Source organism: Bubalus kerabau, chromosome 23, assembly GCF_029407905.1.
Source record: "Bubalus kerabau isolate K-KA32 ecotype Philippines breed swamp buffalo chromosome 23, PCC_UOA_SB_1v2, whole genome shotgun sequence".
NCBI lineage: Eukaryota > Metazoa > Chordata > Mammalia > Artiodactyla > Bovidae > Bubalus > Bubalus kerabau.
This window is the reverse complement of record NC_073646.1, coordinates 41,626,934-41,652,325: the sequence shown is the minus strand read 5'-3', so window position 1 is coordinate 41,652,325 and position 25,392 is coordinate 41,626,934. Positions and strand designations below refer to the sequence as shown.

The 25,392-nt window shown below is 53.9% G+C and overlaps 1 protein-coding gene across 2 annotated transcripts in view; it reads right to left on the bottom strand.

Annotated features, from left to right (window-relative positions):
• Positions 1–672: 672 nt before the first annotated feature.
• The window catches only part of GNA12 (G protein subunit alpha 12), a 71,994-nt gene continuing 47,274 nt past the window's right edge, over positions 673–25,392 (bottom strand). Inside the window, exons 1-3 of one of the 2 annotated variants that reach the window (XM_055562732.1) lie at positions 11,499–12,299; positions 4,406–4,456; positions 673–3,410 (exon numbers count right to left, since the gene is read on the bottom strand). In XM_055562732.1, the coding sequence (XP_055418707.1) occupies positions 2,841–3,410; positions 4,406–4,456; positions 11,499–11,909 (1,032 nt within the window). In that variant the 5' untranslated portion in view covers positions 11,910–12,299 and the 3' untranslated portion in view covers positions 673–2,840. Of the gene's footprint in view, positions 3,411–4,405; positions 4,457–11,498; positions 12,300–25,392 lie in introns of those variants that run through there. The other variant, XM_055562731.1, reaches the window with a different exon arrangement.

The following is a 25,392-nucleotide window of genomic DNA, read 5'->3' as shown; positions in this document are numbered from 1 at the left end:
TCCTGCTACCCCTCCCTGTCCTGAAGTCGTGCTCCAGAGACGTCCACACAGAACCGTGTTGGTGGCAGCTCTCCTGGCCGCCTTGAGTCCCAAGCACGGAAACGAGAACTGTGATCAACAAGTAGCGAACCTCCAAGGACCATCAGGGCTCGAGTTCTCCAAGGGCTCTGAATGCGGGGATTGAAAAATTTCATGTTGGCTTTGAATGCTGAGTGATATTTTTCATTAAGAAAAACTAAGGATTTATTTTAATAAATATCCAGAGATCAAAGGTGGTCAGATCATCAAACCAGCCCCCCCTGCTGATGCTGAAATGCTGTGCACACCGCAAGCCGTGAGCAATTCGCTCCGATGACTCTCGTCCCGACACTGCTTTTGCTCGTGGTGTCGAGTCAGGGAGCGTCTGTTCCCAGGATGCCTGAGTGAGTCGGTCAGAACTAAGGATCTTGTTTCAAGATGATTTCCTGATCCTAAGAGTTGAAATAACCTGACTCATTTTTATCAAAAAAGTAAAAAAATTACAAGAATAAGGAGTCTAGAGATCTCTATAAATTACAAAGCTATAATGCAATATCTTTGAGACAATTTCTCTACAAACTGAAGTTAAAAAAACATAGTTAAAAAAACGCACATGTGTCGTTATGTGTGAAGTGTGACTGCGAGGAGGAAGGCTTAGTTCGAGGAAGTTTATTGTTACATTTTTGCAATAACAGATGAGGCAGACCATCCCCTGCTGCTCCAACATCTCAATATAAAAGACAGCAAATCGCGGCTAACAGTGAGATTAAAATACAAAGGCCTAAGGCTGGGAGAGGAGTGACTATAACCTACGTGTGGAAAGGCTGCGGACGGTTTCAGTGGCGCCTGCGGAGCCATCCCTATCTCTGGCGAGCACGGATCCTGGAGCGGAGGGCTGAGTGCCATCATGCCCGCTCAGCTCAGCGCGAGGACGGCTCCTGGCCACAGGGGAGGAAGTGGGTCAGGTCTGGGCCGGGCCATGCCCTGGCTCCCTGGCCACTCAACACAGTTATGGCCACTCAATACGAGCTCGCTCCTGGGTCTGAGAGTGAGCCGGCAGCCACGACTGACTGTCTGAAGGACAAACCGTGCTCGCTGACCAGGCGGACGCCAACTCACCAGCAAGCCGTTCACAAGCCGGCCACACCCACGTCGGGGCCTCTGCCAGTGCGAGGGGGGGTTTCCAGGTTGGCGGGAAGAGCGTGGATCCGCACACACGTGTGCAATGGGAACCCACGGGCGAAGGGCGCTCGAGGCCCGAGGATGGTGGGGTCTCAGGACGTCCGGACGCAGTCCATCCAGAGGGTTCTTTCTCCTTTAAACCTCGGTCACTGGCCCTGATCCCAGGCATGTCCTTTCGGTTTACGAAGAGCCACAGGAAGCAGTACAAAAACAGCAACTTTTCTCCAGCCAAAAAGAGCCCAAACCCCGGCAAACATGGACAGGAAGTCTTGAGGGCCCAGAGAGAAACAGGATTTCAGGCTGTCTCCTCATTAAACGCTGGACAACAAGGATGACTCAGGAGCAGGTCTGCCCCTCCCTTTCCTCCTGGGCCCGCATCTGCTACAAGCTTAATCAGTTTCTCTGCTGGTGAAGGGGAGCAGGACCCCCGCTGGGACGCGGGCGGGGAGCAGCGCAGCCCTGAGCCACAGGCACCGGCCGGGCTGCTGGCGGAGGAAGCCTTTTCCTCGTTTAAACGCGGGACGAGGCCTCAGCGCGCCGGACACTGTCGAGCAGAGTCACACACGGCAGGGACTGGTTTGGAATGCAATGTATTTTTAAACACAGTGAGAGACACCTGGGTAGGGCAGCCGGACACATTCCCCGAGGGTTGGGCTCACGGTGCACGTCACCACTTCAGCCTCCGCAGCGGCCCCCAGAGGAGGCCGCGGCCAACGTGCTTCTGCTGCGTGCGTGTGAGTGGAAGCGAGGGACTGTGATGAGAACCTGCCGTCTAGGGAGGCAGCGGAGCCTGGGGTGTTAAGGCAGGCGCTGCGGCCCCGCTGCCAGCTCTCAGAGGGCCCCGAGAGGAGGAGGCACGCGGCTTCCCCCAGAGACGGCGGGCTCCCCAAGCCGACCGCATGTGTGAGACGACCGGGAGATGGAGGGCAGTCCGCAAGGCCAGCTGGCGTGAGGGCGCTGCTGAGGGGCGGGGGTGGGCACAGAGCGAGCAGGCACCACCCCCTGCCCCGTGCGGAAGGGAGGGGGATTCAAGGCAGCGCCCGGCCCACACCCACCCCGCAGGCCGTGGCCGATGGGACGGGCGGGAGGAAGGCACAGGTGTTGGGGCGTTAAGGCAAGTCCCCCGCGGGCTCTCACTCCCACCCTCCAACCCCCTCTCGGGAAACTGGCACCAGAGACTGAAAAGGCAACGTGCTCCCTCGGGCAGGTGGTGGTGGGCTCCCCGAGCTCAGCCCACACTTCCCCTCCTCCAAACCCCCAGGACCCCGCCAGGCAATGCCCCTACCAAGGACTCACTAGTTGGAGAGAAGAGCCACCCGCAGAGACGACAGTGTTTGCGTCTCCGTCACTAAAGACAGAGCGTGCGTGCACACACACGCGGTCCCCAATTGAACTGTGTCAGAAAAGGAACAGTTTCTGTAACAAGAGAAAGCGTGTTATCGGGCGTCACACGTTAACATCAAAGTGACCGCTGGACTTTCAGTAGTGTCAAGAGTCCCCGGGGTTCAGTAGCTACGTCCGCGTGTCCCCCCTGCAGCCGAGCGCGGGCCTCGCATCCCAAGCTGCGTGTCCAGGGCTCGGGGTCGGGACCGCGCACAGCCCGGCAGGCCCGGCCCGCGGCGGGCGCAAGGGCGGCCGCGTCACTGCAGCATGATGTCCTTCAGGTTCTCCTGCAGGATGGTGTCCTTCACGGCGTGGAACACGAAGCGGATGTTCTCGGTGTCGATGGCGGTGGTGAAGTGGTGGAACAGAGGCTTGCTGCGGTTCCGTCTCTTCCGGTCGAAACACTGGACCAGGAAGCGCTGGACGTCCTCCAGCCTGTGGGGGTCGCCCTTGAAGTCTGGGAAGTGCTTCTTGATGCTGACGGTCTTCACCTTCTCCACCAGCAGGTCCATCTTGTTGAGGAACAGGATGATGGAGACGTTGAAGAAGAGCTTGTTGTTGACGATGGTCTCGAAGATGTTCATGGATTCCACCAGGCGGTTGGTGTGCCTGTCCTCCATGAGCACCTGGTCATACTCACTGGACGAGACCATGAACAGGATGGATGTGATCCCGTCGAAGCACTGGAACCACTTCTGGCGCTGGGACCGCTGGCCGCCCACGTCCACCATCTTGAAGGGGATCTTCTTGATGACAAAGTCGTGCTCCACGATGCCCTTGGTGGCCTTCCTTGCCAGCAGGATGTCCTGTTTGCTCGGGAAGTAGTTCTGTAAGAGTAGGTAAGGAGGCGTTGGGGAGGAGGGCGTAAGAAGGCGGGACGAACAGACGCGGGGGAAGGAAAGTTACAGGGACTTCTGTGAGAAGCTGAACCAGATACTAGATGCAACTTTCATTTACAAGAATATAAATTCACCATGACGCAGAGAGTGAAAGAACCAGGTGGCTTGCTTCAGAATGAAGAGGGGGCTCACCAGACTGAGGAACGACAAGCAGGACCCTCAGGCCAGGCCCCAGCCTGAGGCCTCGTCTCCTCTCTTCTCCACGTGAAACGCCCACCACTTTCCTCCTGCATCTTAGCCGCCTTTCTATTTGTCCAACTTCCAGGGCACATGCATTCCAAACCCTGACTCTGAACTGACTTAACTCAGGTTTTGCAATGCTGCCTAAATTTAGCCTGCAGTATATTTAGTATGTTATTCTTAGAGAAACCTTTAAAGTCTTCAGCAGCACACGGCAACTGCGGTCACTCGAAGCCCTTTGATCCTGCCCTGTTACAGTCCTCCAGTGACTCCTGCACACCAGCACTCTGGCAGCACCTTTGCCAGAAACCCCAGCAGGGAGGAAGCCTCTCAGCCCAACGACCCACCCATGAGGTAAACGGGGGAGAGGGGAACGTCTCCAACAGCGCTGGAGATGGGAGAAGCCCCACGGGGGAGCTGCTCCAACCACCCCAACGGACAGACTGAAGGAAACAGATGGAAGGAGAAAGCTCTGGGCTGAAGAAGGCCAAGTGCCGTGGACCGACTTCGCGGGGTGGACTCGAGACTGCTGAGGGACAGCAGCACCCGCAAGAGAACCTTAGTGGGACGACGGGGAGTCTCAAAACCGACCGGACGCTGCTGATGCTCAGGGATGAGTGCGGCAAGGTGCTGGTCTCTGGACACGAGGCAGGGCTTGGGAGGGCAGTGGGAGCCCTTGCTGCGGGGGCTGCCCTGGGGCGCATGCACGCGTCACAGGCTCTGGGCGTGGGGGACTCACTCACCAGCTGGCCAATCCGGTCCAAGTTATCCAGGAAGTACTTCACTGATTCGCCCTGTCATGGAGAAAAAAAAAGTCACGACTCAGTCTGGACTGAGGACCCTGAGGTGGTAAATGGGAGAACTCAATCCGGTGGCGTGAGAGCTGTCCTGCCTGCGTGTAAACAGGAAGGCCAAGTGAAAAGGCTAATGGGGGTATGTGTTTTTCAAAATAAAAAAGAAATTAAAAGCTTTTTAAAAATGCAGTTTCTCTAGCTTTGACGCCCAGGTTTAAATTCAGACTGTGCTTTTCAAAGCAACGGTGAGAACGTGGACTCTGACCAGGTGGGTCCCTCCCTTTGCAGCCGGGGAGCCGGCTGTGAGACTCGGCTCCTGTGGGTGGTTTCGCTCCCGGCAGGGCCGGCTGCTGCGCTCCAGGCTCATCTGTTATTTGAGAAGCAGACACGACAGAACAAGTTCCAGCTTCTGGAAACAAGCAGAAGCTCTGTCATGACGTCACGTTAGCACGACCTGACTTACGGTGCAGGACCAGGAGACTCTGGCCTGGACTTCCGTGGACTGATGGCCAGTCTTTCTCCAGCCCCTGGACATTCTCTGGACTGCACGTCGACACAAACAGATCGCTAGCTAGAAGTGACCATGCCAATCGGTCACTGTCCTGTTCTCAGAGGAGTGAGTCAGCTGACACAGCGGCTATCATGGAGCCTAAGAAAGGTTTAGAGGATCTTCAGTGTCGATTAAATGAAGCAAACAGAGGAAGTGGTGAGTGAACGGGCAAAGCTCCCCTTATAAAGGGGGACGTTGACACTTAATTACACCCCGTGTGCCCAGAGGACTCAACTTCCTGCAGGACTCAGTCTAAGCCCCACTGTGCAGACAGGGCCCAGCGAGGATGGCGGGGGCGGGGGGCCCTCCCGGGGAAGCCACGCCAGCCGCGCACTCACGACAGTGGAAAGTGGCTGCGCATGCGCGCGCACACGTGCACAGCAGGGACGTCCTGGACCCGGAAGGAGGAAGCTCTTCGGAAAGGTTCCAGATGAGAGCGTGGGCTCGTATGTGGACGCCCCTGGGCCCTCCCCGCTACGGGTCTCCGACGTGAAAGGAAGGAGTGGGGGTGGACTTCCTCTAGTGAAGAACCCACCTCTGGTTTCGAGGAGGCCTGTGGCCACCGTGGAGGAGAGCACGGGTTTAAGGGATGGACGCTTCTCCCGGGACACCACAGACCGGAGCTCGAGGCACACTCAGCCCCTGGCATCACGGCTGCCGGGGCACAGGCGGGCTCTGCCCGGAAGCCAGGGTGGGCACCCACGCGCCAGCCCCGCCCCGCCACCCCTTCTGCCAAGCGAGCTCCTGTTCCGTCAGCACGTCCCGCCTGCTCCCGGGCCGACAGGAAACAGCCCGGGAGTGACAGCGGCCGGCCAGCGCACCTGGTCCAGGGCTCCTTCCTCCCCGAAACCCCCATCTCTCTCCTCCTGCCACTGCTCACCTGGGGCCTTCGGGGCGCGACGAGAGCTCCCCGACCCGACCCGCATCCGCCGGGGGAGGCAGGCAGGGCGGCTCATAGTGCAGCCGCTCCTGCTTGAGTCAGGCTGGGGTGGGGGTGTCTCGGCCTGCCTGGCCACAAAGCGTCCTGGCTACACCGATGCCCCGGGGATGCTGTGATGTGGGTGCAAGGGCGGAACCCCAACACAGGGGTGCGATGTGGAAATGCCCCGCGCTCATGAGTAAGCATGTACTAAGCAAGGAAGGGAATCACTCCCCTAGTCTGACTTTGAACATTTCCAACTACTGAGCTTGAAATCAGGGTCATCTCGATGCACCTTATGACACAACAAACGCTAATATAAAAGGACCTTACGGCTTCCTTCTCCACCAGGATGGTCGGCTTGATCATCTTGGTGGCTTGTCTCACTGCCTCAAAGCGGGTGGCTGTTCACGTCTGTGGTATCTTTATTACCGCGGCCGGAACGGACCAGGATGAGCGCCTTGATGGGAACACAGTGTTACATGAGGCAGGGAGACACCAGGTCTTCTGCGGATGGCTGCTGGAGTAATGTGAGCTAACAGAAAGGAATACATGGAAAATGGGCTTTCTACAACCCCTCTGTCTGCCGTGATCTGATCCAGTCTCCCACGCTTGGCTGAGTTCTGGTCTTTTCTGTCAGTGCCACAGGGGAGGTGTGTGCCTGGAGGAGGGCCCACTGGGGTCAAGAACTGCTGGCAGAGGCTGTGCAGGGCACAGGGCAAGGCCGGGTGGGGTGGGTTAGGCGGGGCACAGGCGTGGAGGCAGAGGCGGTGGGAGTGGTTACCTAGGAAACAGCCTCTAACATCCACTCTGGGCCAGGCAGCTCTCCAGTTCCCAGTCCTCTGTCCACATGCGAGTTGTCCCTATGTTCCTGTACTCAACGGAATTAATTTTTAAATTCTTAACACAGGGCTTGTCAATGGCGAGTGAGAGGACTTGAAAATCTAGTTCATTCATTTAGATATAAATTGGAAAGACAAAATTTTAAAACAGCTGAATATTTAAAAAACAACTCCATGTGACTGCAGCCTGCCAGGCTCCTCTGTCCACGGGGCTCTCCAGGCCAAAATGCTGGAGTGGGTGGCCATGCCCTCTTCCAGGGGATCTTCCTGACCGAGGGATGGAACCTGCATCTCATGGCTCCTGCACTGGCAGGCGGGTTCTTTACCACTGAGCCGCCTGGGGATGAACCATAAAATCAACTATTCTCAAGGTCAGAGTTTCATTCCTGTTACTTAACAGACACTGAACTTAAGACTTAACTTCCATTTACTGGAACACGGCTGGCTATCGCCTTTCTACATTTTGGGGAATTCACATCAGGATTGTAGTCTCTGCAACGCAGCAGCCAGAACCCAAATTCCGAGTCTCACTGGGGCCACGAGACATGCATGTGAAGCAGATGCGAGCAGAGCAGGAAGAACACCCAGACGCCCGTCACCTGCGCTCTGCCAGCCGCGGTGCGCCTTGCGCTCCTCCTTCCAGTTCAGGGCTGACCCTCAAACAACGTGGGTTTGAACGGCACAGGTCCACCGACACGCACTTTTTTTTCTTTTAAATAAACACATACCGCATGCTCTGAGGTCAGCCGACTGTAAAGTTACGCTTGGATCTTCGACTTCGTGGGGTCAGCGCCCCAAACCCCAAGCTGTTCAAGGGTTAATTGCATATACTTCTTTTTAAAAACCACTTGAGAGGAAGTTGTCCATTTACCCCTGAAAGCTTCAGCGGACAGGCCCCAGGCCCCGGGCCTCCTGCGTCCATGCCCATGGCGACCCTGGGAGAGGTGATGCGGGCGTGGTGCTCTCACCAGCAGCACGGCCTCCTCAGCACCGGCTTCCGCCTGGAATCGAGGGCTGCATGTAGCTGTCCGCGCTCTGCTGCCTCCTTTAATCTGAAACACTGATCTTTCTGAAGAACGCCGCGGCTCCCCCCAGCTGGCAGCTTTTGTGACGTTTCCAATCTTTACCAAAATGGTTTTCCAATCAGTACAGCAACCACTGGTCTGCGGTGGACCTTCTCTACTGTAAACGAGAGTCCTCCCTTCTCCCCTGTTTATCTGTTATCCACATGGACTCACAGATGCTTGTATTTCTCAAGGTTTGCTATTAGCAAAGTCATAGGACTGTTTGAATTTGCAGATCATAGAACTGCATACAAAATACTCAAGAATCTATAAAAAAAGCTAACAATTGAGTCAAGAAGTGAGTTCAGAAAATTCACAAGATACAAGGTCAGTATACAAAACCAAGAGTATTTTATATGCGAGCCTTAAATAAATGCAATTTAAAATTTGGAAAAAATTTCATTTGGTAGTAACATAAAACATTTAGGAAAAATTTTTGCGCTGTTTCGCAGGGTATGTTTTGTATTTTGAAATAACCGTAGCTGCACAGAAAGTTGCAGAGATGGCAGAGAGAGGCCTAGTGCCCCCGTCACCCCATTTCCCAGCGGCTCCAGCTCATGTAATTACAACACACCACAGTCAGGGGACTGACGCTGGTCTGCGTGTGCGTGTGGCTCTGGGCACACCTGTGGATTCCCGTGATGCCCCCAACCACCTCGCCCTGCTCCCCACAATCCAGACAGAGATCTGATCCGTCAACACAGAGGTGCCCCTCCCCACCTCTGCCAGCCCTCATCTCTGGCAGACACTCATCTCAGGTCATCTCTACGGTTTACAGTCATTGGCTTGTTTTCTGTGTAGTTTTGCCTTTTCTAGAATGTACTTTAAGTGGAATCAGGCAGCAACTGACCTTTTGAAATTTTTTTTTTTTCAAACTCAGCAAAATGCCTGGAGAAACCAGCTGCTGTGTGTACCGACAGTCTGTCTCGTTACTCCTGAGCAGTGGCGTCTGGTACGGATGAGCCATGGCTTATTTACACTCACTGATCTGGAGACATTTCGGTGGTTTCCACATTTTGGGAATTACAAATGAAGACGCTATTGACATTCGTGCGCAGATGTGTGGACACAGTTCTCGCTTCTCTGGGATGAATGCCCAGGATCGGGATCTCTGGGTTTTGCAGTAAGTATATGTTCAGTAAGTATAGTTGTGTCTTTTTTTAAAGAAGCTCTGAAGCGCTTTCCCAGCACGGCTGTGTCACTGCACGCTCCCTCCAGTGATGTACAGGCATCCAGCTCCTCCAGGCTCTCGCCAGTGCTCGGTGCTGATGCTCGTGTTCCTCTTCTGAGAACTACCGTAACAAGGTTTTGTCGGGAGTGCGCATGTCCCTTGCTCTGCGGTGACCCAGCGGGTCACGATGCCGACCGTCTCTTCGTGTGCTTGTCTGCCATCTGCGTGTCCTCTCAGGTGAAACCTCTCTGTGCCTTTGTCCATCTTCTCCTGGGACTGTTGTATTACTATTAGTTGCAAGCGCTCCTTAGACACTCCAGATGCAAGCCCTCCATTAGATAAGCGGTCGTGAGGACCTTCTCTCATCTGTAGTGTGTCTTTCCGTCCTCGTAAGAGGGCCTTTTGCAAAGCAAAAGTTCTGGATTGTTATAAAACCAGAATTGACTGTGGCGTCGTATCTATGACAACCAACAGGATCTGTCCAAGGGGACGTGCAGGTAGCAGGCAGGCACGCGGAGAGACATTCCGCATTCGCGCCACTCGGCCAGAGGAGCATGCGGCCATGCTGTGAGAGGAGGGCTGTGCGGTGGGAGCTGAGGGCAGTCCTGGGAGCCAGGCGCGGCCCCTGGCCAACAGCTAGCAAAAAAAAGATCACAGTCCAGCGGCTGTGAGGAAATGCATCCTGCCAGAGACGGGGTGGGGGTGGGAGAAGGCAATGGCACCCCACTCCAGTACTCTTGCCTGGAAAATCCCATGGACGGAGGAGCCTGGTGGGCTGCAGTCCATGGAGTCGCTAAGAGTCAGGCACGACTGAGCGACTTCACTTTCACTTTTCCTTTCATGCTTTGGAGAAGGAAATGGCAACCCACTCCAGTGTTCTTCCCTGGAGAATCCCAGGGACAGGGGAGCCTGGTGGGCTGCCGTCTATGGGGTTGCACAGAGTCGGACACGACTGAAGTGACTTAGCAGCAGCAGCAGCAGAAGATGGAGGAGCTGGAACAGCTGAGGAGCTCAGAGGAGGCTGCGGCCCCAACAACTTCTGAGCTCAGCCTGGTAAGACCCGAGCAGAGGCCCGGTGTGCTCCGGGCGGTGCTCCGGGGCCCCGCGCGCCCCTGGCGGCGGTGCTCCGGGGCCCCGTGCGCTCCGGGAGGCAGGGGTCCTGAAGCGCACACGTGAGGCACCGCATTGGTGCTGTTGTCTGAAGCTGCTGCAGTGTAACCACTTGTCACCCAGCAGGTAAACCATTAATAATTCATTTGTTTGAGCAAAGCCCCGTGAGCCATCAGAGGGAAGGCCACGTCCCCAGTGGGTCTGCCTGCGTTAGCAGGTACTGAATGCCTGCTGGTGAATGAAGACGTGCATTTTTTCAAAGCTGAAACTTAACGTGAGCTTAAACGTTATTTCCTTTAAAAATTCAGTGCGTTCCCGACCTCTGTCTACTATGGAGGGCCTACAGAAAAATCGGCTCCTCCCTCCCCCGCCATCCTGGCGCTAAGAAATGCTTCCTCCTCCTCTTCACAATGGGGCGGCCACATCAACATAAAATAGAAGCATTAAAAGCCTAATAAATGTCTGAAAAACCTCTTGCTTAGGCAGTAGTCCTTAGCTAAACTCGAAACAAATGGGATGAGTCAGAATCTGGTTTCTTCAGGCTTTTTATGGAAAGCCCTGTATTTTCACTAACTTATTCAAATAACCCAAAGGAAAAAAGCCTCCAAAACACAACAGCTCCCAAACTACCAATATTTACCATATTAGAAATTAAACCTGAGAGAACTTAAAAATACAAAGACATACGAGCATCCACCCAGTGAGCTGCCGTGACGAGAGTCATGGTGTCACCGGCCTCTGGAGAACCCTGCCCCACACCCTGGGAGAAGAGGGGTGAGAAGGGCGACTCACGTCTCAGTATCACCATGACGGTGGTTTTGACCTTGTGGAGCCCTTGGAAGGACCCGTGGCCCACACTGACAGCCACCGCCCTAGAAAGCTCTGGCGCGGTGTACCCGCCACGATGCCCCGCCCTAGAAAGCTCTGGCGCGGTGTACCCGCCACGATGCCCGAGTGGCACAGTCGCCAATGCTGGAGACGACCCCAGGCTGCACACGCAAACTGCAGCATCGTGTAAGACAGAAAATCCCGGGAGAATCGGCGGGAAAGGACCACCACCATGGGCCTCAACACGATGAGTCTCCAAACAAAACGGGGGTGAGGAGACAAGTCAGCGTGAGAGGTTTACACTGCTCACGTGAAGTTGAAAAATAGGCGTCACTCAACACTGCCCGACAGTCACAGCAGCAGAAGCACGCGGCTGGGAAACAAGCACGGGGTGATGAGGCCCCTGTGCTTCCTGAGACGCTGTCTCTGCTCCTCCCTATCACCCGTGTTTTGCTTCAAGAACCCTTGAGGGCTGACTCAGACGACAGTAAATGATGAAGTATTCAGGATTTCCTAGTAAAAGAGACGTCACTTTTACCCCAAATCATCCAGGTTTACCCGAGTAGCGCTGCCTTTTCTGAAGCCCACGTGTCTCACTCGCTGAATGCTGGGGAGGCCTGGCGTGCTGCAGTCCACGGGGTCGCAAAGAGTCGGACACGACCGAGAGACTGGACTGAACTGAAACGTCCTAGTCAAGCCCGGCTCCTCTGGCACACACTGGGACTCAGAGTGCTTATCAGCACTGTTCACTGATAAATCTAAGTAATCAATCCTATCGGTCTTTCCCAGACATGATGGGAAGCACAAGAGCTTCTCCACCCACAAGTCCACACTGGTTTTCCTTACTTCTCTACTCCAGAGACACCCCTCTGCCATGACGGCAGGTGGGTGACCGCACTCACAGACGCCACCTGAGAGTCTGGGAGAGGCCATCCCAGCACACGTGTCCCACGAGTCCCCCGGAATCATCTTCAAAGCCCGACGCTGTCCCTTTAAGTCTTCCCAACCCCCTCCTCCAAATCCATCTGCACTTCCTTCTACAGGCAGCTTATCCGGGGAGCTAAGTTTAGCTCCCGAATGCTGATCTTCCCTCCAGGGACAGCCCGTGTCTTTGCAGGAGGGGCTGCCCTGGCAGCACTGCACTAGCTTCACAAGAATCAAAGGGCAGCGGCCGCCAGGTCCTGGTAGGAAGGGGGCATAGATGCCCAAACTGCCCCTCACTCCGGCTCGTCCTACTCTGTCCACGGTCTCCGCAGGCTCAGCCCGGGCAGTCCTCACGGTCCACGTCTCATCTTGGGACAGCTTGTCAGTTTCGACTCAAAGCTATAAAATTCAGACGGAGTCACAGTGGGGCACAAGCCTCACGAGACCCAACTGGTTTCCCCCATCACCTGGATATCGACCGTGGGAATCCTTTCCGAGCTCTGCTCACGAGTTCATGTGAAGTTCAGGCCCCGGCTCTGCACCAGGAGTGGTCCCCTGGCTGAGCCCAGCCCCCCGCCCCCCGAGTGCTGCAGAACAGCTGAGCTGGTGACAGGTGAGACTTCACAGGAGTGAAAGCAAAGGAGAGAACCCAGGGAGCTTTTCTTTCTACCTGATGGTGTTCAGGCTGCAGAGAAAGAGGGGGCTTAAAGGGCTGCGTGGCCCCCTCAGCTAATGGAAGTGACCCTGTGACTCCCGGAATCATCTAGCTCCTAAGGACAGACGACCCCGCTTTACAGCGCTCATGCTTCTGAAACAAGCCTGTCGATCCGAAACCCAAATCAAATTTCACTTGATTTACAATCTGGATACTATTGGTTCTTCTTTCCTGTTTACATGAATTTGCTTAAAAAAAAAATATCATGGATAGTTGCCAAAATGGCCTTCTGGAAAACAAACCGCCAGCACGGCTGTGATAAAGATGGGAACAGACAGCGGCTGGGAGGACCGCATGCACATTTCTTGGGGTGGTTGGTACCAACCAGCTCTTCAGTTCGGTTCAGTTGCTCAGTTGTGTCCGGACGACCATTTAAAATTCAGCTCCAGCTCAGTCCACCTTGTCCCATCTGTCAGCCGACAAAATGCCGGGTGTGAGAGCAACAGAGGCCATCCAGCTGCCCGGCAGCGTAGCCGCCCCCGGAGCCCGCGTCACGGACGACCTCACCTTCCTGCGAAGTGCGGAGCCTGTGCTCACCCCTCCACAACTCCCGGCCCCACCCCCGCCCCTAACGACAAAGGTAAAGCAGTGGAGAAACCCATGAAATCAACACACGCCAAAAAACGGATTCGGGCACCACAGAGCTGTGGTCTGAACAGAGCTTCCGTTCCTGGGAGGAGTCCCGGGCCGCACAGTGCTGGCTAACATGGCTCACGGCTGTTTGGTGTGCCAGCCATCGCAGATGGGCAGGTGGCTGGATCGGCACAAACTGCTCACTCAGCTGGACCTCGAGGCCAATAACAGGCCCTCAGAGCCCATGCATATTGCTGCCTATTATCTGATGCAAAACAGAAGGATTATTCCCATTCTCCAGGTGAAGAAACCAAAGCTCAGAAGTTAACTTGCTCGAGGTCAAAGCAGCCGCTCATCCCCCAGGCCAGGCTCCGCGTCCTGCACAAGGCTGTGCTGTAACTGACCAGCCTGCGGGGCTGAGCTCAAGTGCACTTCCCACAAATCAAGTTAACACAGGGATGGGAATCCCACTCCCGACATGAAGGCTTGGGAACCGGCGGCAGGACAGAGGGGACGACGTCATGTGGACGCCCCGGCCCCCGTGCCGGGGTCAGGGCGCCTGCAGCTGGATGCTCGCATCCTCCCCCTCCTCGGTGGAACAAAAGGGGAAGAGAAGGGCTCAAAGCAGCCTTCTGTCTGCCAAAGCCTGACTCACCCACGGGCTCGCCGCTTGGCCCTGGGAAGCAGGAAAAGGCAAGCTCTGCACAGGGAGCCGGGGCTGCGGCCGGCAGGGAGGCCAGAGGAGGGGAGCCCCGGATGCTCCTGGGCCGCCCAGCTCCTCACAAGGGGCCAATGTGCCACGTCGGTGGCTGGCAGGTCTGGCCCTGGGACCCCAACTATGCAGGTCATCTGGACCAGAGCTCCTGGGGGCCGCCTCTCTGCCCTCAGCCCAGCCTCTAGCTTTCTGCTGAGCAGAAGCGAGCAGCATCTCGGGAGAGATGCCCCATCTGAGCACATGGGGCAGCACAAGCGCCCAAGGAGGCTCACAGGAGAGACGCGGGCCCGCGACGCGAGACGGAGCCGAGCGGGGTCTGCCCCGGACGGCTGGATGGCGGCGGGCCGGCCAGCATGTGCTCACCAAGGAGGCTCACGGGAAAGACGCGGGCCCGCGACGCGAGACGGAGCCGAGTGGGGTGTGCGCCGGCTGGATGGCGGCGGGCCGGCCAGCGTGCGCTCACCAAGGAGGCTCACGGGAGAGACGCGGGCCCGCGACGCGAGACGGAGCCGAGTGGGGTGTGCACTGGCTGGATGGCGGCGGGCTGGCCAGCGTGCGCTCAGCACCGACGTTTATTTGCTTCATCTGGCAGAGAACACATGGAGTCCAGCACAGGGAGCCCACAGAGGGCTTCTTCCTTTGGCCGTGCCAACTGTCTGAGCAAACGCCTCGTCTGGAAAAGCTTCTCCACGCTCCCTCGACCGCGGAGTGGGGTGATGCTCTGCAGACGTACGCTGACTTTCTCTTCAACCCTACATGGACCTGTGATCTAAAGCTAGCTGAAGACGAAAGAGAACTTCTCCCAGACACCTGGAGACAGCTGCCACAAAAACATGTGCGTTTCCCAGTGAGAAGTGTCGTAAACAAGATTCTGGAAGCAGGCACTGACGGCTACCTATGATGTATTTATTACTGGGTCATGTTGTGCTACTGCAAAATCCAGCACTTTCACCAACTGCTCTTAACCTAAAAAACAAAAAAATTGCATCGGTAAACCTCTGACGCTAAAAAGGTTATGCTACAGAACAAATCAGGCTGAATCAATGATCTTGTTTATTCAGGTTCTGGTGAATGATTCAAAGGAGAGGATGTTTCAGTCCCAGATCAGCCTGTCAAAACCACCTATGAAGGTGACGTGCAGTTCAGGACAGAGGATGAGTCTTAAGACATTCCTCTGTGAAACGGATTTACTGGGCGCTCTGGAGACCCACCCTCGGTCAGTGCCTGACAGCGGTCGGTTGTCGGTTGCTTCCTGGTCAGCTCCCTGCCTCTTTCCCCTGCGGTGGAAACTGGGATGTGAAGCAGACATCCAGTTGGCTCTCTTCCCTCAAGAACCGGAGCTGGCCAGAGAGGACTTCGACCCGGGGCCCCTTGTGAGCCAAGTGCCACGTCCCAGAGGGCGCTGCCGTGGGGCGGCCATGAAGGTGTGGAAACCCCAGTCCCGGCGGCTCTCGGGGTTCCTCCTTAGAACAACATCGGGGATTTGCTCAGGAGCACAGCCAAACGAGACGTAAGCCACCCGCAGCCTGGGCAGCGGGGACCTCCTGGACAAAGGGGACATTTGAAAGATGTCAATAAATTGCTTCTCAAAACAACATGTTTTCCAGCGTCTCCAATGGGGAATTTTGCTTGATATTTCCGGAAAAAAAAAAAAAAATTTAAGCTCAGTAAATAAGAGGGTGAATTGTAGGTTATTTCAAAACCTTGCTTCTTGGAACCTGGGAAGACATGACATTTTATCATGCTCAGCACTGAGGCTGAGCAGACCTAGTGCCTTTTGAAGGCAATATTTATTGAGGAACCAAAGGAGAGATCTGCACGGCCCGCCCGCAACCCGGGGACTAAGAGGTGTTCTAGCCTCCGCGGGCCACAGCAAGCAGCGATGACAGCAAGGGGGACGTTTCCCCCACGGGGTCACACCGCTGACGCACAGTGCTGCTCAGGGTTTACCTGGACAGACTCGCTCTGTCCTTCCACCAGAGGAATTGTCAAACTCACCATCATTAAGAGATCCTCCTATCGTCTTAATAATGCTGGGTAAGAAGGAAAGATGGGAAAAAAATGAAATATCACTTACTGTGAAAATCGCCCCAAGACAGCCAAATTTCCTCCCTCTTGTAAGTACCACTGGTATATTTATATTTCCTTTAAGACTTCAATGCAGGGGACCCAGGTTTGATCCCTGGGTCAAGAAGGTACCCCGGGAGAAGGGAATGGCAACTCACTCCAGTATTCCTGCCTGGAGAAACCCCATGGACAGAGGAGCCTGGCGGGCCACAGTCCATGGGGTCGCAAAGAGTTAGACATGACTGAGCGACTAGCATGAAGAATGATGCATAAGAACGTTCACAGGAGCATTATTCTTAGAGTCAAAGAGGAAACAACTCAAATGCCAAATCACAAAGCTGGTGGACAGATCAAGGAAATGCTTACTTAACTTGCACACCAGAACGCTGCTCGATGACAACCACTGAGACACTGATTCACGTACCCTATGAAGGAATTCTCTTGCTTTTTCTCAGCCTGTCTTCTACATCGGGGGCCCCGATCTACAACCACCCCCGTGCCCAGCACAGGCTGTAGGAGAGCTCTGGTCACTCCGCGTTCTTGCCGATTCCTGGAACTGCCAAATGTCTCAGGTTCCGAAATCTGGTGAGCGCACGTCATTTCCTCTTCTCAGAAATGCCTTTTCAAGCCGTGGGCCCACTTTTCTATTGAATTGCCTGTTTCTTCCAGGTTTGTAGAGGTTCTTTAAGTATTCTGAACATGATTTATTTTTTTCTTGCAGGTTAGAGGTGGTGGAGATGTTCTCTGGATGAACAAATCTTCACTTGACGGCAAAGTCTTAATCTTTTCCTTTGTCATTGTTAATGACTTCAGTTCTCCCCTACCCCCAAGGTCGTGAAGATTTTTCTGTGTTGCCTCCTAGAAGAGACGCAGCGTTGCCTTCCACCTGTACATCTCTAATCCAGTTAAAACTGGGTGGGTGTGTACAAGGACCACCTTCATTGGTTTCTGTGTAGTTCCACCAATTTACTTATCTTATTGGATTTGACAATTCAATAGAAAAATGGGCCCAAGGTTTGAAAAGGCCTTTCTGAGAAGAGGAAATGATATTACATGCTCACCAGATTTCAGAAACTGAGACATCTGACAGTTGCAAGAATTCACAATATCTTATTCTGTACCAGTACCTCCATTGTAGTGGTTATTAAATTGTTTTAAAAAATAAAGCTTAGTATCTGTTTTGTTAGTGAAAGTCAAAGTATTAGCTGCTCAGTCGTTCCCGACTCTTTGCGACCTCATGGACTATATAGCCTGCCAGGCTCCTCTGTTCATGGAATTCTCCAGGCAAGAATAGTGGAGTGGGTTGCCATTACCTTCTTCAGGGGAATATTTCTGACCCAGGGATCAAATCCAGGTCTCCCACATTGCAGGTGGATTCTTTACCATCTGAGCCCCCAGGGAAGCCCCTTTTATTAGAAAAGGGGTTAACAGACTTTTTCTGTAAAGATTCAGGTGGTAAATGTTTTAGGTTATAGGGACTTCATATAGTCATCTTTACTGCGTATTCTTTTTTTAAATGCAAAAAAACCCCACAAACAAACAAAATTTAAACTAGGGGTTCAAATAAAAACAAGACAAAAGAAAGTTAGCCTGCAGGCAGTAGCTTGCTGATCTCCATGAAGAACAAGTCCCTCCCATTTTACTCTTCTTCCAGAACTGTTTGACGTCATCCGTCCTCAGGAGAATGCAAACCAAAACCACAGTCAGAAAAATGAAGCAAGGCTGGGGGACTCGTGCTTCCGGATTTCAAAACTCGCTGCAAAGCTACAGCAATCAAAACAGTGTGTTACTGGCATAAGGACAGATACACAGGCCGATGGGACAGAACCGAGAAACCAGAAATGAACCCAGACACGCCTACCAACTGACGTTCGTCAAGGGTGCCAAGACCCCCAGTGGGGAAAGAGCAGACGTTCAGAACACGGTGTTGGAACGAGGAGTGTCCACGTGCAGGGGGAGGCTGGCCTCATGCCTTACTCCACATGCAGACACTCGCCTGGAATGCACCGAGCCCACAGCGTGTCCAGCAACCTAAACACAGGAAGCAAACACAGGTAAACCCTCCAGATCTTGGATTTGGCAGTGAGTTCTTGGATCTGATGCCAAAAACATGACCAAAAACAGGAAAAACCAGACAAGTCAGTCTCCGTTCTTTCTTAGGCTTCCAACCCTCCATCTGGGATCCCTTTCCTCTTGCTTGTTCCGTTCAGTTCAGTCACTCAGTCGTGTCCGACTCTTTGCGACCCCATGGACTGGGGCACGCCAGGTTCCCTGTCCGTCACCAACTCCCGGAGCTTGCTCAAACTCATGTCCATCGAGTCAGTGATGCCATCCAAGCATCTCATCCTCTGTCGTTCCCTTCTCCTTCCACCTTCAATCTTGCCCAGCATCAGGGTCTTTTCCAATGTGTCAGTTCTTCGCATCAGGTGGCCAAAGCACTGGAGTTTCAGCTTCAGCAGCAGTCCTTCCCGTGAATGCTTAGGACTGATTTCCTTTAGGGTGGACTGGTTTGATCTCTGTGCAGTCCAAGGGACTCTCAAGAGTCTTCTCCAACACCACAGTTCTTGCTTGTAGTCTTTACAATTCCTTTAGGGAGGATTTGCTGATGATAAACTTCATCTGAAAGTGTCCCTTTTCCGTCCTCAATTTTATAGAATTCTGGCTTAGGAGTTGTGTTTTCTCATAGGTACCACCTCAGAGCATCGTTTACTATTTCTGGCTTCTGCTGTAACTTTGAGGAAGAAAGCTTTCAAAATGTCACTCATTGAAAGCTCATCTCTACCTTTTTCTGTAGTTAATTTAAGCTTTTTCTGCCTTTGGTTTTCTGCAGTTCTGATTTATCTCTTTATGGGCTTTACTATTAATCTTGCTTGGGATTCACTGGAATTCTTGACCTTTTGATCTGAGGCACTTTGTCAGCCGTTACCTGTTCTAGTGCGGTCTCTGCCCCAGTCTTCTTTCTGTACGTCCTGCTTAAATGGACATTGGACCTTCTCACTCCATCCTCCGTACTTCTCAACCTCTTTCGTATTTTCCCTGTTCTTGCCTCTCTCTTCTACATTCTGATCTGTTTCTGGGCCTAAGCAGTAAACGGAAATCCACTCTGGAAAAGATCCTCTAACCCTAAGCCTTCTTCCAGTATTTCTTCTACACTATTAATACTCTTTTATGGGGTACAAACTGCCAAGTTTTTATTTTTGGTTTTTGTATTTTTCAATTCTACAAGTTCCAATTTGCTCTTTTAAAATAGATTATACCGCTTTTTAGTAAGTTTCCAGTTTTTCCTGGAGATATTTTCTTTCTTTCTGCACATATAAAGTTACATGTGTAGAAAGAGTAGTTGTTTATACACATACTTTACACATACAACTCATCGGGGGTGTGAAGGACAGCTGCGTTACAATCTGTGCGTGGTGAGCTTGAGGCCTGAAGCTGGAGGGTCTGCTTCTGCTGTCTGTCCTCTCTTCTGGTTCCAGGAATTGCAGGCTGTTGGCTGGCTCCATGACGCCTGCTGTCCTTAAAAGCGTCATTTGTGGGGAATCTCCAAGGCTTAGGATTAGGCTGTCTTTCCCAGAGAGAGCTTCCACTTGCTCCTTGGGCACACAACCTGTCTGCTGCTGCTGCTGCTAAGTCGCTTCAGTCATGTCCGACTCTGTGCAACCCCATAGACGGCAGCCCACCAGGCTCCCCCGTCCCTGGGATTCTCCAGGCAAGAACACTGGAGTGGGTTGCCATTTCCTTCTCCAATGCATGAAAGTGAAAAATGAAAGTGAAAAGTGAAAGTGAAGTCGCTCAGTCGTGTCCAACTCTTCGTGACCCCATGGACTGCAGCCTACCGGGCTCCTCTGTCCATGGGATTTTCCAGGCAAAAGTACTGGAGTGGGGTGCCATTGCCTTCTCACAACCTGTCTGGAGGCCCTTTAACCTGAATTCAGAGCATTGGGGTTCTGGGTGAACACGGGGGGTTGTTTCGCCTCTTTCCTGCTCTGGCTTGGCAGCCAAGCCCAGCTCTCTTCTCTCCCCCTCCTTTTCTGGGCTCACTCTGGCCTCACCCTCTGAGGTCCCAGCTTATGACAGAAGAGTCTCCTATAGATTCCTCAGCTTTGGCAATCTTAATGTTTCTCCCTCATGGTGAGACCCTGAGAAGTCTGCAGAAAGTCACAGCTTGGGCTCGCTGTTTAGATCACCAGCTCTCTCAGGGAGAAACCGCTGCTCGGGGCGGCTTATCTCTCAAGGTTCAACTGTCTTAGGGTTTGGCCTGGTCATTCTTTACGGTCTTGTCAGCGCTTATATGCTTTCATAAAGTTATTTTTAACATTTTATCTAGGATTTTAAATTATTTTCAGCAGGATTCTCTAGATGACTAGTCCACTGTAATTAGAAGCCGGAAATCTTGCAATTACTGCTTTAGGATGAATTCCTCGGGAGCTGCACTACCGCTGGAGGATTCAGCACTTCACGTTTCAACCTAAAAGCTGAATCACTTTATGCTCCTGTCCCCTGTGTGAGTGAGTGACGGACCTATTTCCTGAGACCCCAATCAACCCAGGACAGTATCAATCACCTCCGATCTGACAAAAGTTGCCTCGTCACTGTTTCTATTTGCATCTCCGTGGTTAGGAGCAAGGCTGGTAATGCTGTCTTCCTTCACTCGGTCTTCTGTCGACATAAAAGAGCTTGCTCACACAGGCTGAAGCCGTTTGATGCACTTGACATATAAAAAACACCTTTGTTTTATGTTGAGGATTGTGTTTCTTCTAATTTGTTATTTGCCTTTTGCCTTACTTTATGCTGACTTTTCCCATATGAAAGTTAAAAATGTTTACTTAGTCAAAACCATTATTCTTTTCCTTTGGGGTTTCTGGCCTTGTTATCATGCAACATCTTGCATTTTTAAATCTAATGTGGATCGCATTTCCATCCTGGGCCAGTCACTGGCTTACAGACCCGCCAGAAATAAGGCTTGCAGCAACATTTTTCACAAAGACCTATATTAGAAGAGGTTTCTGAGGCCTGTAAGTATATAACACTCACTGTGATGGATGAGACGGGGGGAAGGCCAGCATCATAGGCAGGAGCACGAAGCTTCTCACCAGCACGGGACCCGAGAACAGCAAATGCCCCGCTTCCGCTTCTGCGCCCTCAGGCTGGAGCCACCCCAGAGGGAAAATAAGAGTGCCACCCTCTGTGGAGCTGGGACCAGGACCCGAACACACCACCGATGCGCCCTAACCTCAGCTGGGCCATTCAGCAGCTTCAGGCAAATCTCTTCAACCCCCAGGCCTCGAATTGTTGCAATATCAAACAGGATTTGGTGAGAGGATTTCTCAAGTCCCTCTGACTCTAATAGTAAGTTTTAGGAAGGCTGAGATTCCCCATATAGATCATACTGGCAAAGGTCATTTAGTTTGAAAGGTGGAAAAACTCACACACATGTGAAAGTGAAAGCCGCTCAGTCGTGTCCGACTCTGCGACCGCACGGACCACACAGTCATGGGATTCTCCAGCCGGATACTGGAGTGGGTAGCCTACTCCTTCCCCAGTGGATCTTTCCGACCCAGGAATCGAACCAGGGTCTCCTGCATGGCAGGCAGATTCTTTAACAACTGAGCTATCAGGGAAGCCACACACACACACACACACACACATGCACAGTATCAAACCAAAACTAAGTAATCTCTGATAATTCCATTTTCTCGAAAAATTATTCACCAACTTCTGACATTTCTGACAGTGTAAGACAAAAAACGATGCATTGATGCATTTCTTCATGTCTATGCATATATGTGTGCGCTAAGTCACTTCAGTCGTGTCCAACTCTGTGCGACCCCGTGGACTGCAGCCCACCAGGCTCCTCTGTCCATGGGATTCTCCAGGCTAGGACACTGGAGTGGGCTGCCATGCCCTCCCCCAGGGGATCTTCCCGACCCAGGGGTCACAGCCGGGTCTCCTACATCTCCTGCACTGGCAGGCAGGTTCTGCCACTAGCGCTGCCTGGGAAGCCCTCTGTCTGTATATCTGAGTCTAATTAGATTAAGAAGCTGTGGCTCCTCCGCGCCATGGAATGTGGCTCAGAAATGAGAAGGTGTCCACTGATCCCGGAGCAACCTGGGTGTGTCTCAGCAGCATTAGGATGAGTGAGAAGTGTCAGCCTCGAAAGGCCACATTCTGCACCACTGCATCTGTACGATACTCCCCAGATAGTAACTGTTTAGAGACAGCAAACAGCTGGCTGCCAGGGGTGAGGGGCGGTGGGGAAGGAAGGTGAGTCTGGGGGCAGCAGGAAGCCCTTCTCGGTGGAGACGCGTCTTGACCGCGGTGGTGGTTACGCCAGCCCTCTGTGTGACACGCGGCGTGACAGAGCTACGCACACTCACTGTTCAGATATCAGACTAGTCACGTAACAGGTAACCGGACCATTAGGGAAAACCGGGTGAAGGACGGGGCACCTGTGTACTGGCTTTGTCGTGTCCTGTGGATCTGTAACTACTTCCAAAAAAAAAAAAAGTGTTAGAAAAAATGAGCATCTAGCGGGAGACTGGTACAAACCAAGAGAAACCTGCGTCCGACAGGGAAAAAGCAGCAAAGGATGGGCAGCAACTCACCAGCGGACAGACACACACGGCCAACAAACACTTGGCTTCCCTGGGGCTCAGACGGCAAAGAACCCGCCTGCAGTGCAGGAGACCTGGGTTTGATCCCTGGGTGGGGAAGGTCCCCTGGAGAAGGGAATGGCAGCCCACTCCAGCATGCTTGCCTGGGAAATCCCAGGGATGGAGAAGCCTGACGGGCTATAGTCCATGCGGTCGCGACCAAGTTGGACACGACTGAGTGACTAAGCACATGAAAAGAACTAGTGATCATGGGCATTCTCGCTTATCAGGTTGGTCAAAATTGAAGAATAAAACATACGCATGCGGGCGTGGAAGCACATCCTCTCACGGCACGCAGAAGGCGCGGCTGGCTGGACGGGAAGCCACCAGTGAGACCCCAACCAACCAGCAGCCGGAGCCTGAGAACTCAGCCTGTCCTCCATCCGCCCCCCACCGCCTGCCACAGGACGGGGCGGACCCACCCGGGGAGGGCGCGGGGCCCCCGAGCTGCTGTAACTCTGCCCTGCTCAGCTCCATCAGGCCTGGCATTCCTCAAGGCAAAGCCTGAGGAGGTGAAGAGGAACTGGTCTTTGCAGAAAGACTGGGTCACTTGGTCCAACACCTGTGTCCTGGCGGAGGGCTTGGACCTCGAGAAGGCGCCTGACGTGTCCTGACGAGTGGGGCGGCACATGCTCTGTGCTTGGAGGGCTGGTCCAGACCCGCGGAGGAGCCTGGGAGCTGCCTACAGCGAGAGACACGCTCTCCACCCGAGTCCTGAACACGAAAGAGAACACACAGCACCAGGCCCATGAGCCTCACCGTCGACCGTCAGGCTGAGGTGCAGGGGACCTTGGTAAGCTGGGTGGACAGTGAGACTAGGCGACCTGCACATTCCTCTTCAGGTCTGAGGTCCACAGACCCGACACCACTCGTCACCCCCCACGCCCGTCACCGGGATTACCGCAAAAGCCTCTGTCGGGCCTCCCTGTCTATCATCCACACAGCTGCCACAGGGACCTGGCTAAGATGGAATCAAGCCGCCCCACTCCTCTGCCCCAAGTCCTTCCAGCGGCCCCTGCAAGGTCTCCATAAGCCCCTCTGCTCTGCAGACCCGCCCCCACCCCATCTGTGCACCCTGGGACACACGTCGGCTCCCACCCCAGGGCCTTTGCACTTCCTCCTCTTCTGGGCTAGAACACTCCCCTCACCCCAGGGCGTGCTTTCCCTTCTTCTTCAGAGGATGCTCACATGCCCCTTGGGGCGCTCCGTCAGCTCGGACCATGAGCCGAAGCACAGAGGCTTAAACAACACGGCTGTGGGCCCCTGGCCACGCAGGGTATGCCGCATCCTCACAGTGTATGCTGTGGTTCATGCTGACCGTCCAGCTCGACGCTGACGGCTTGTGGGAAGGAGAGAGGCCGGGGCGGACTGCCAGGTCATTCAGAGGGCCAGTCTCAGACCTTGTTCCCATGGCGACATCCAACCAGGATGAGCAGGACTTGCAGCCTGGCCGCGGCCACACGCTCAGCTCAGCCAGCACAAAGGACGGGAAAACGAAAGGTGGGGAGGATGGTGAGCCCTGATGGCAGCGCCCCATGACCCCTGCTTCTCCCTCGAGGCCCCCCCACATTCTCCACCCAGTTCCCTGCTTTATGTTTACCGAATACACGCAACACGTAAGCTCGTGCGTGCGTGCACACGCTAACACACGTGGTGGTGCACACACACGCACACTCGCCCATCACTGACGTGTTCACTGTCTGTCTCCCTTGTCAGTGTCAGCTCCACATGGTCTGGGATCTTCCTGTTTGTTCGCTGTGCTTTCCCAGGATTTGTGAGTGCCTGACACATGGTGCTGCTCCACAAAACTGTGCTGAATGAATGAATTCCACGAAACTAAAATAGATGCGCAAGACTGGAGGCACAGCTGCGAGGCACGGCCCACGTGTAGCACCGTGAGAACAGCACCCCGACTCGGCCTTCCCTGGGGTCCACACTACGCACCAGGCCCCCGCCGCCAGCATCCCAGAGGGAGAAGGTCCCCAAGGGGCTCCGCCAGCCGAGAGCCACGCTCGGCCACCTCCCCAAGCGGTGGCCTCTGAGAGGAGGGGGACAGGCTGGACGGTGCCTGCGTCAAGTCTCCCGAAAGAGAAGGTGGGCTCCCCTTCCGCCCCCTCCTCCCGCTCCTGCCTGGCGGCCATGTCTTAAGACAGGAGCCACACAGCAGGACAGGGCAAGGGTCTGGACAGACACCCGCCCTGCCAGCCCTTCCTTCGGGTGACAGACAAAGGGAGTGTCCCTGCTGTTCTGGCTTCCGGGGAACAGTACAGACACCCAGGAGTCTTGGGCCTGCCACGAACAGCAGGGGCCACCACCGTTCCAAAGTGGGAAAGATTCTTTGAGACATCCCGGAAGGTACCATGGGCAACTCCACGGAAAAGGCACGGCCCCCCCACGGCACTTTCTGGGGGTTCTCTTGTCTTCCTTTGATATAAACCTTAGACTACAGCATTAAAATAAACATCAAGTGGGTAGGTATCTTGACAGCGGAGAAAAGAGGAGGAAGCAAAGGTGGGCCCGGGGGACGGTTGAGTCTGGCAGAGAGACCCCTGGACTCCAACCCTTCAGAGGAGCCGGGAAACAGCCCTGAACGGCCTGCAGGCATCGCTTGCCATTCAAACAAGCTGTGACTTCAGGAGTTCTTTCTTTTTTGTCTTTATTGAATTGATTACAACATTGCTTCTGTTCTCTGTTTTCTTGGCCCGGGGCGTGTGGGAATCTCAGCTCCCAGACCACGATCAAACCCATACCACCCCGCCCCCCATTGGAAGGCTAAGTCTTAACCACTGGACCTCCGGTTCCCAG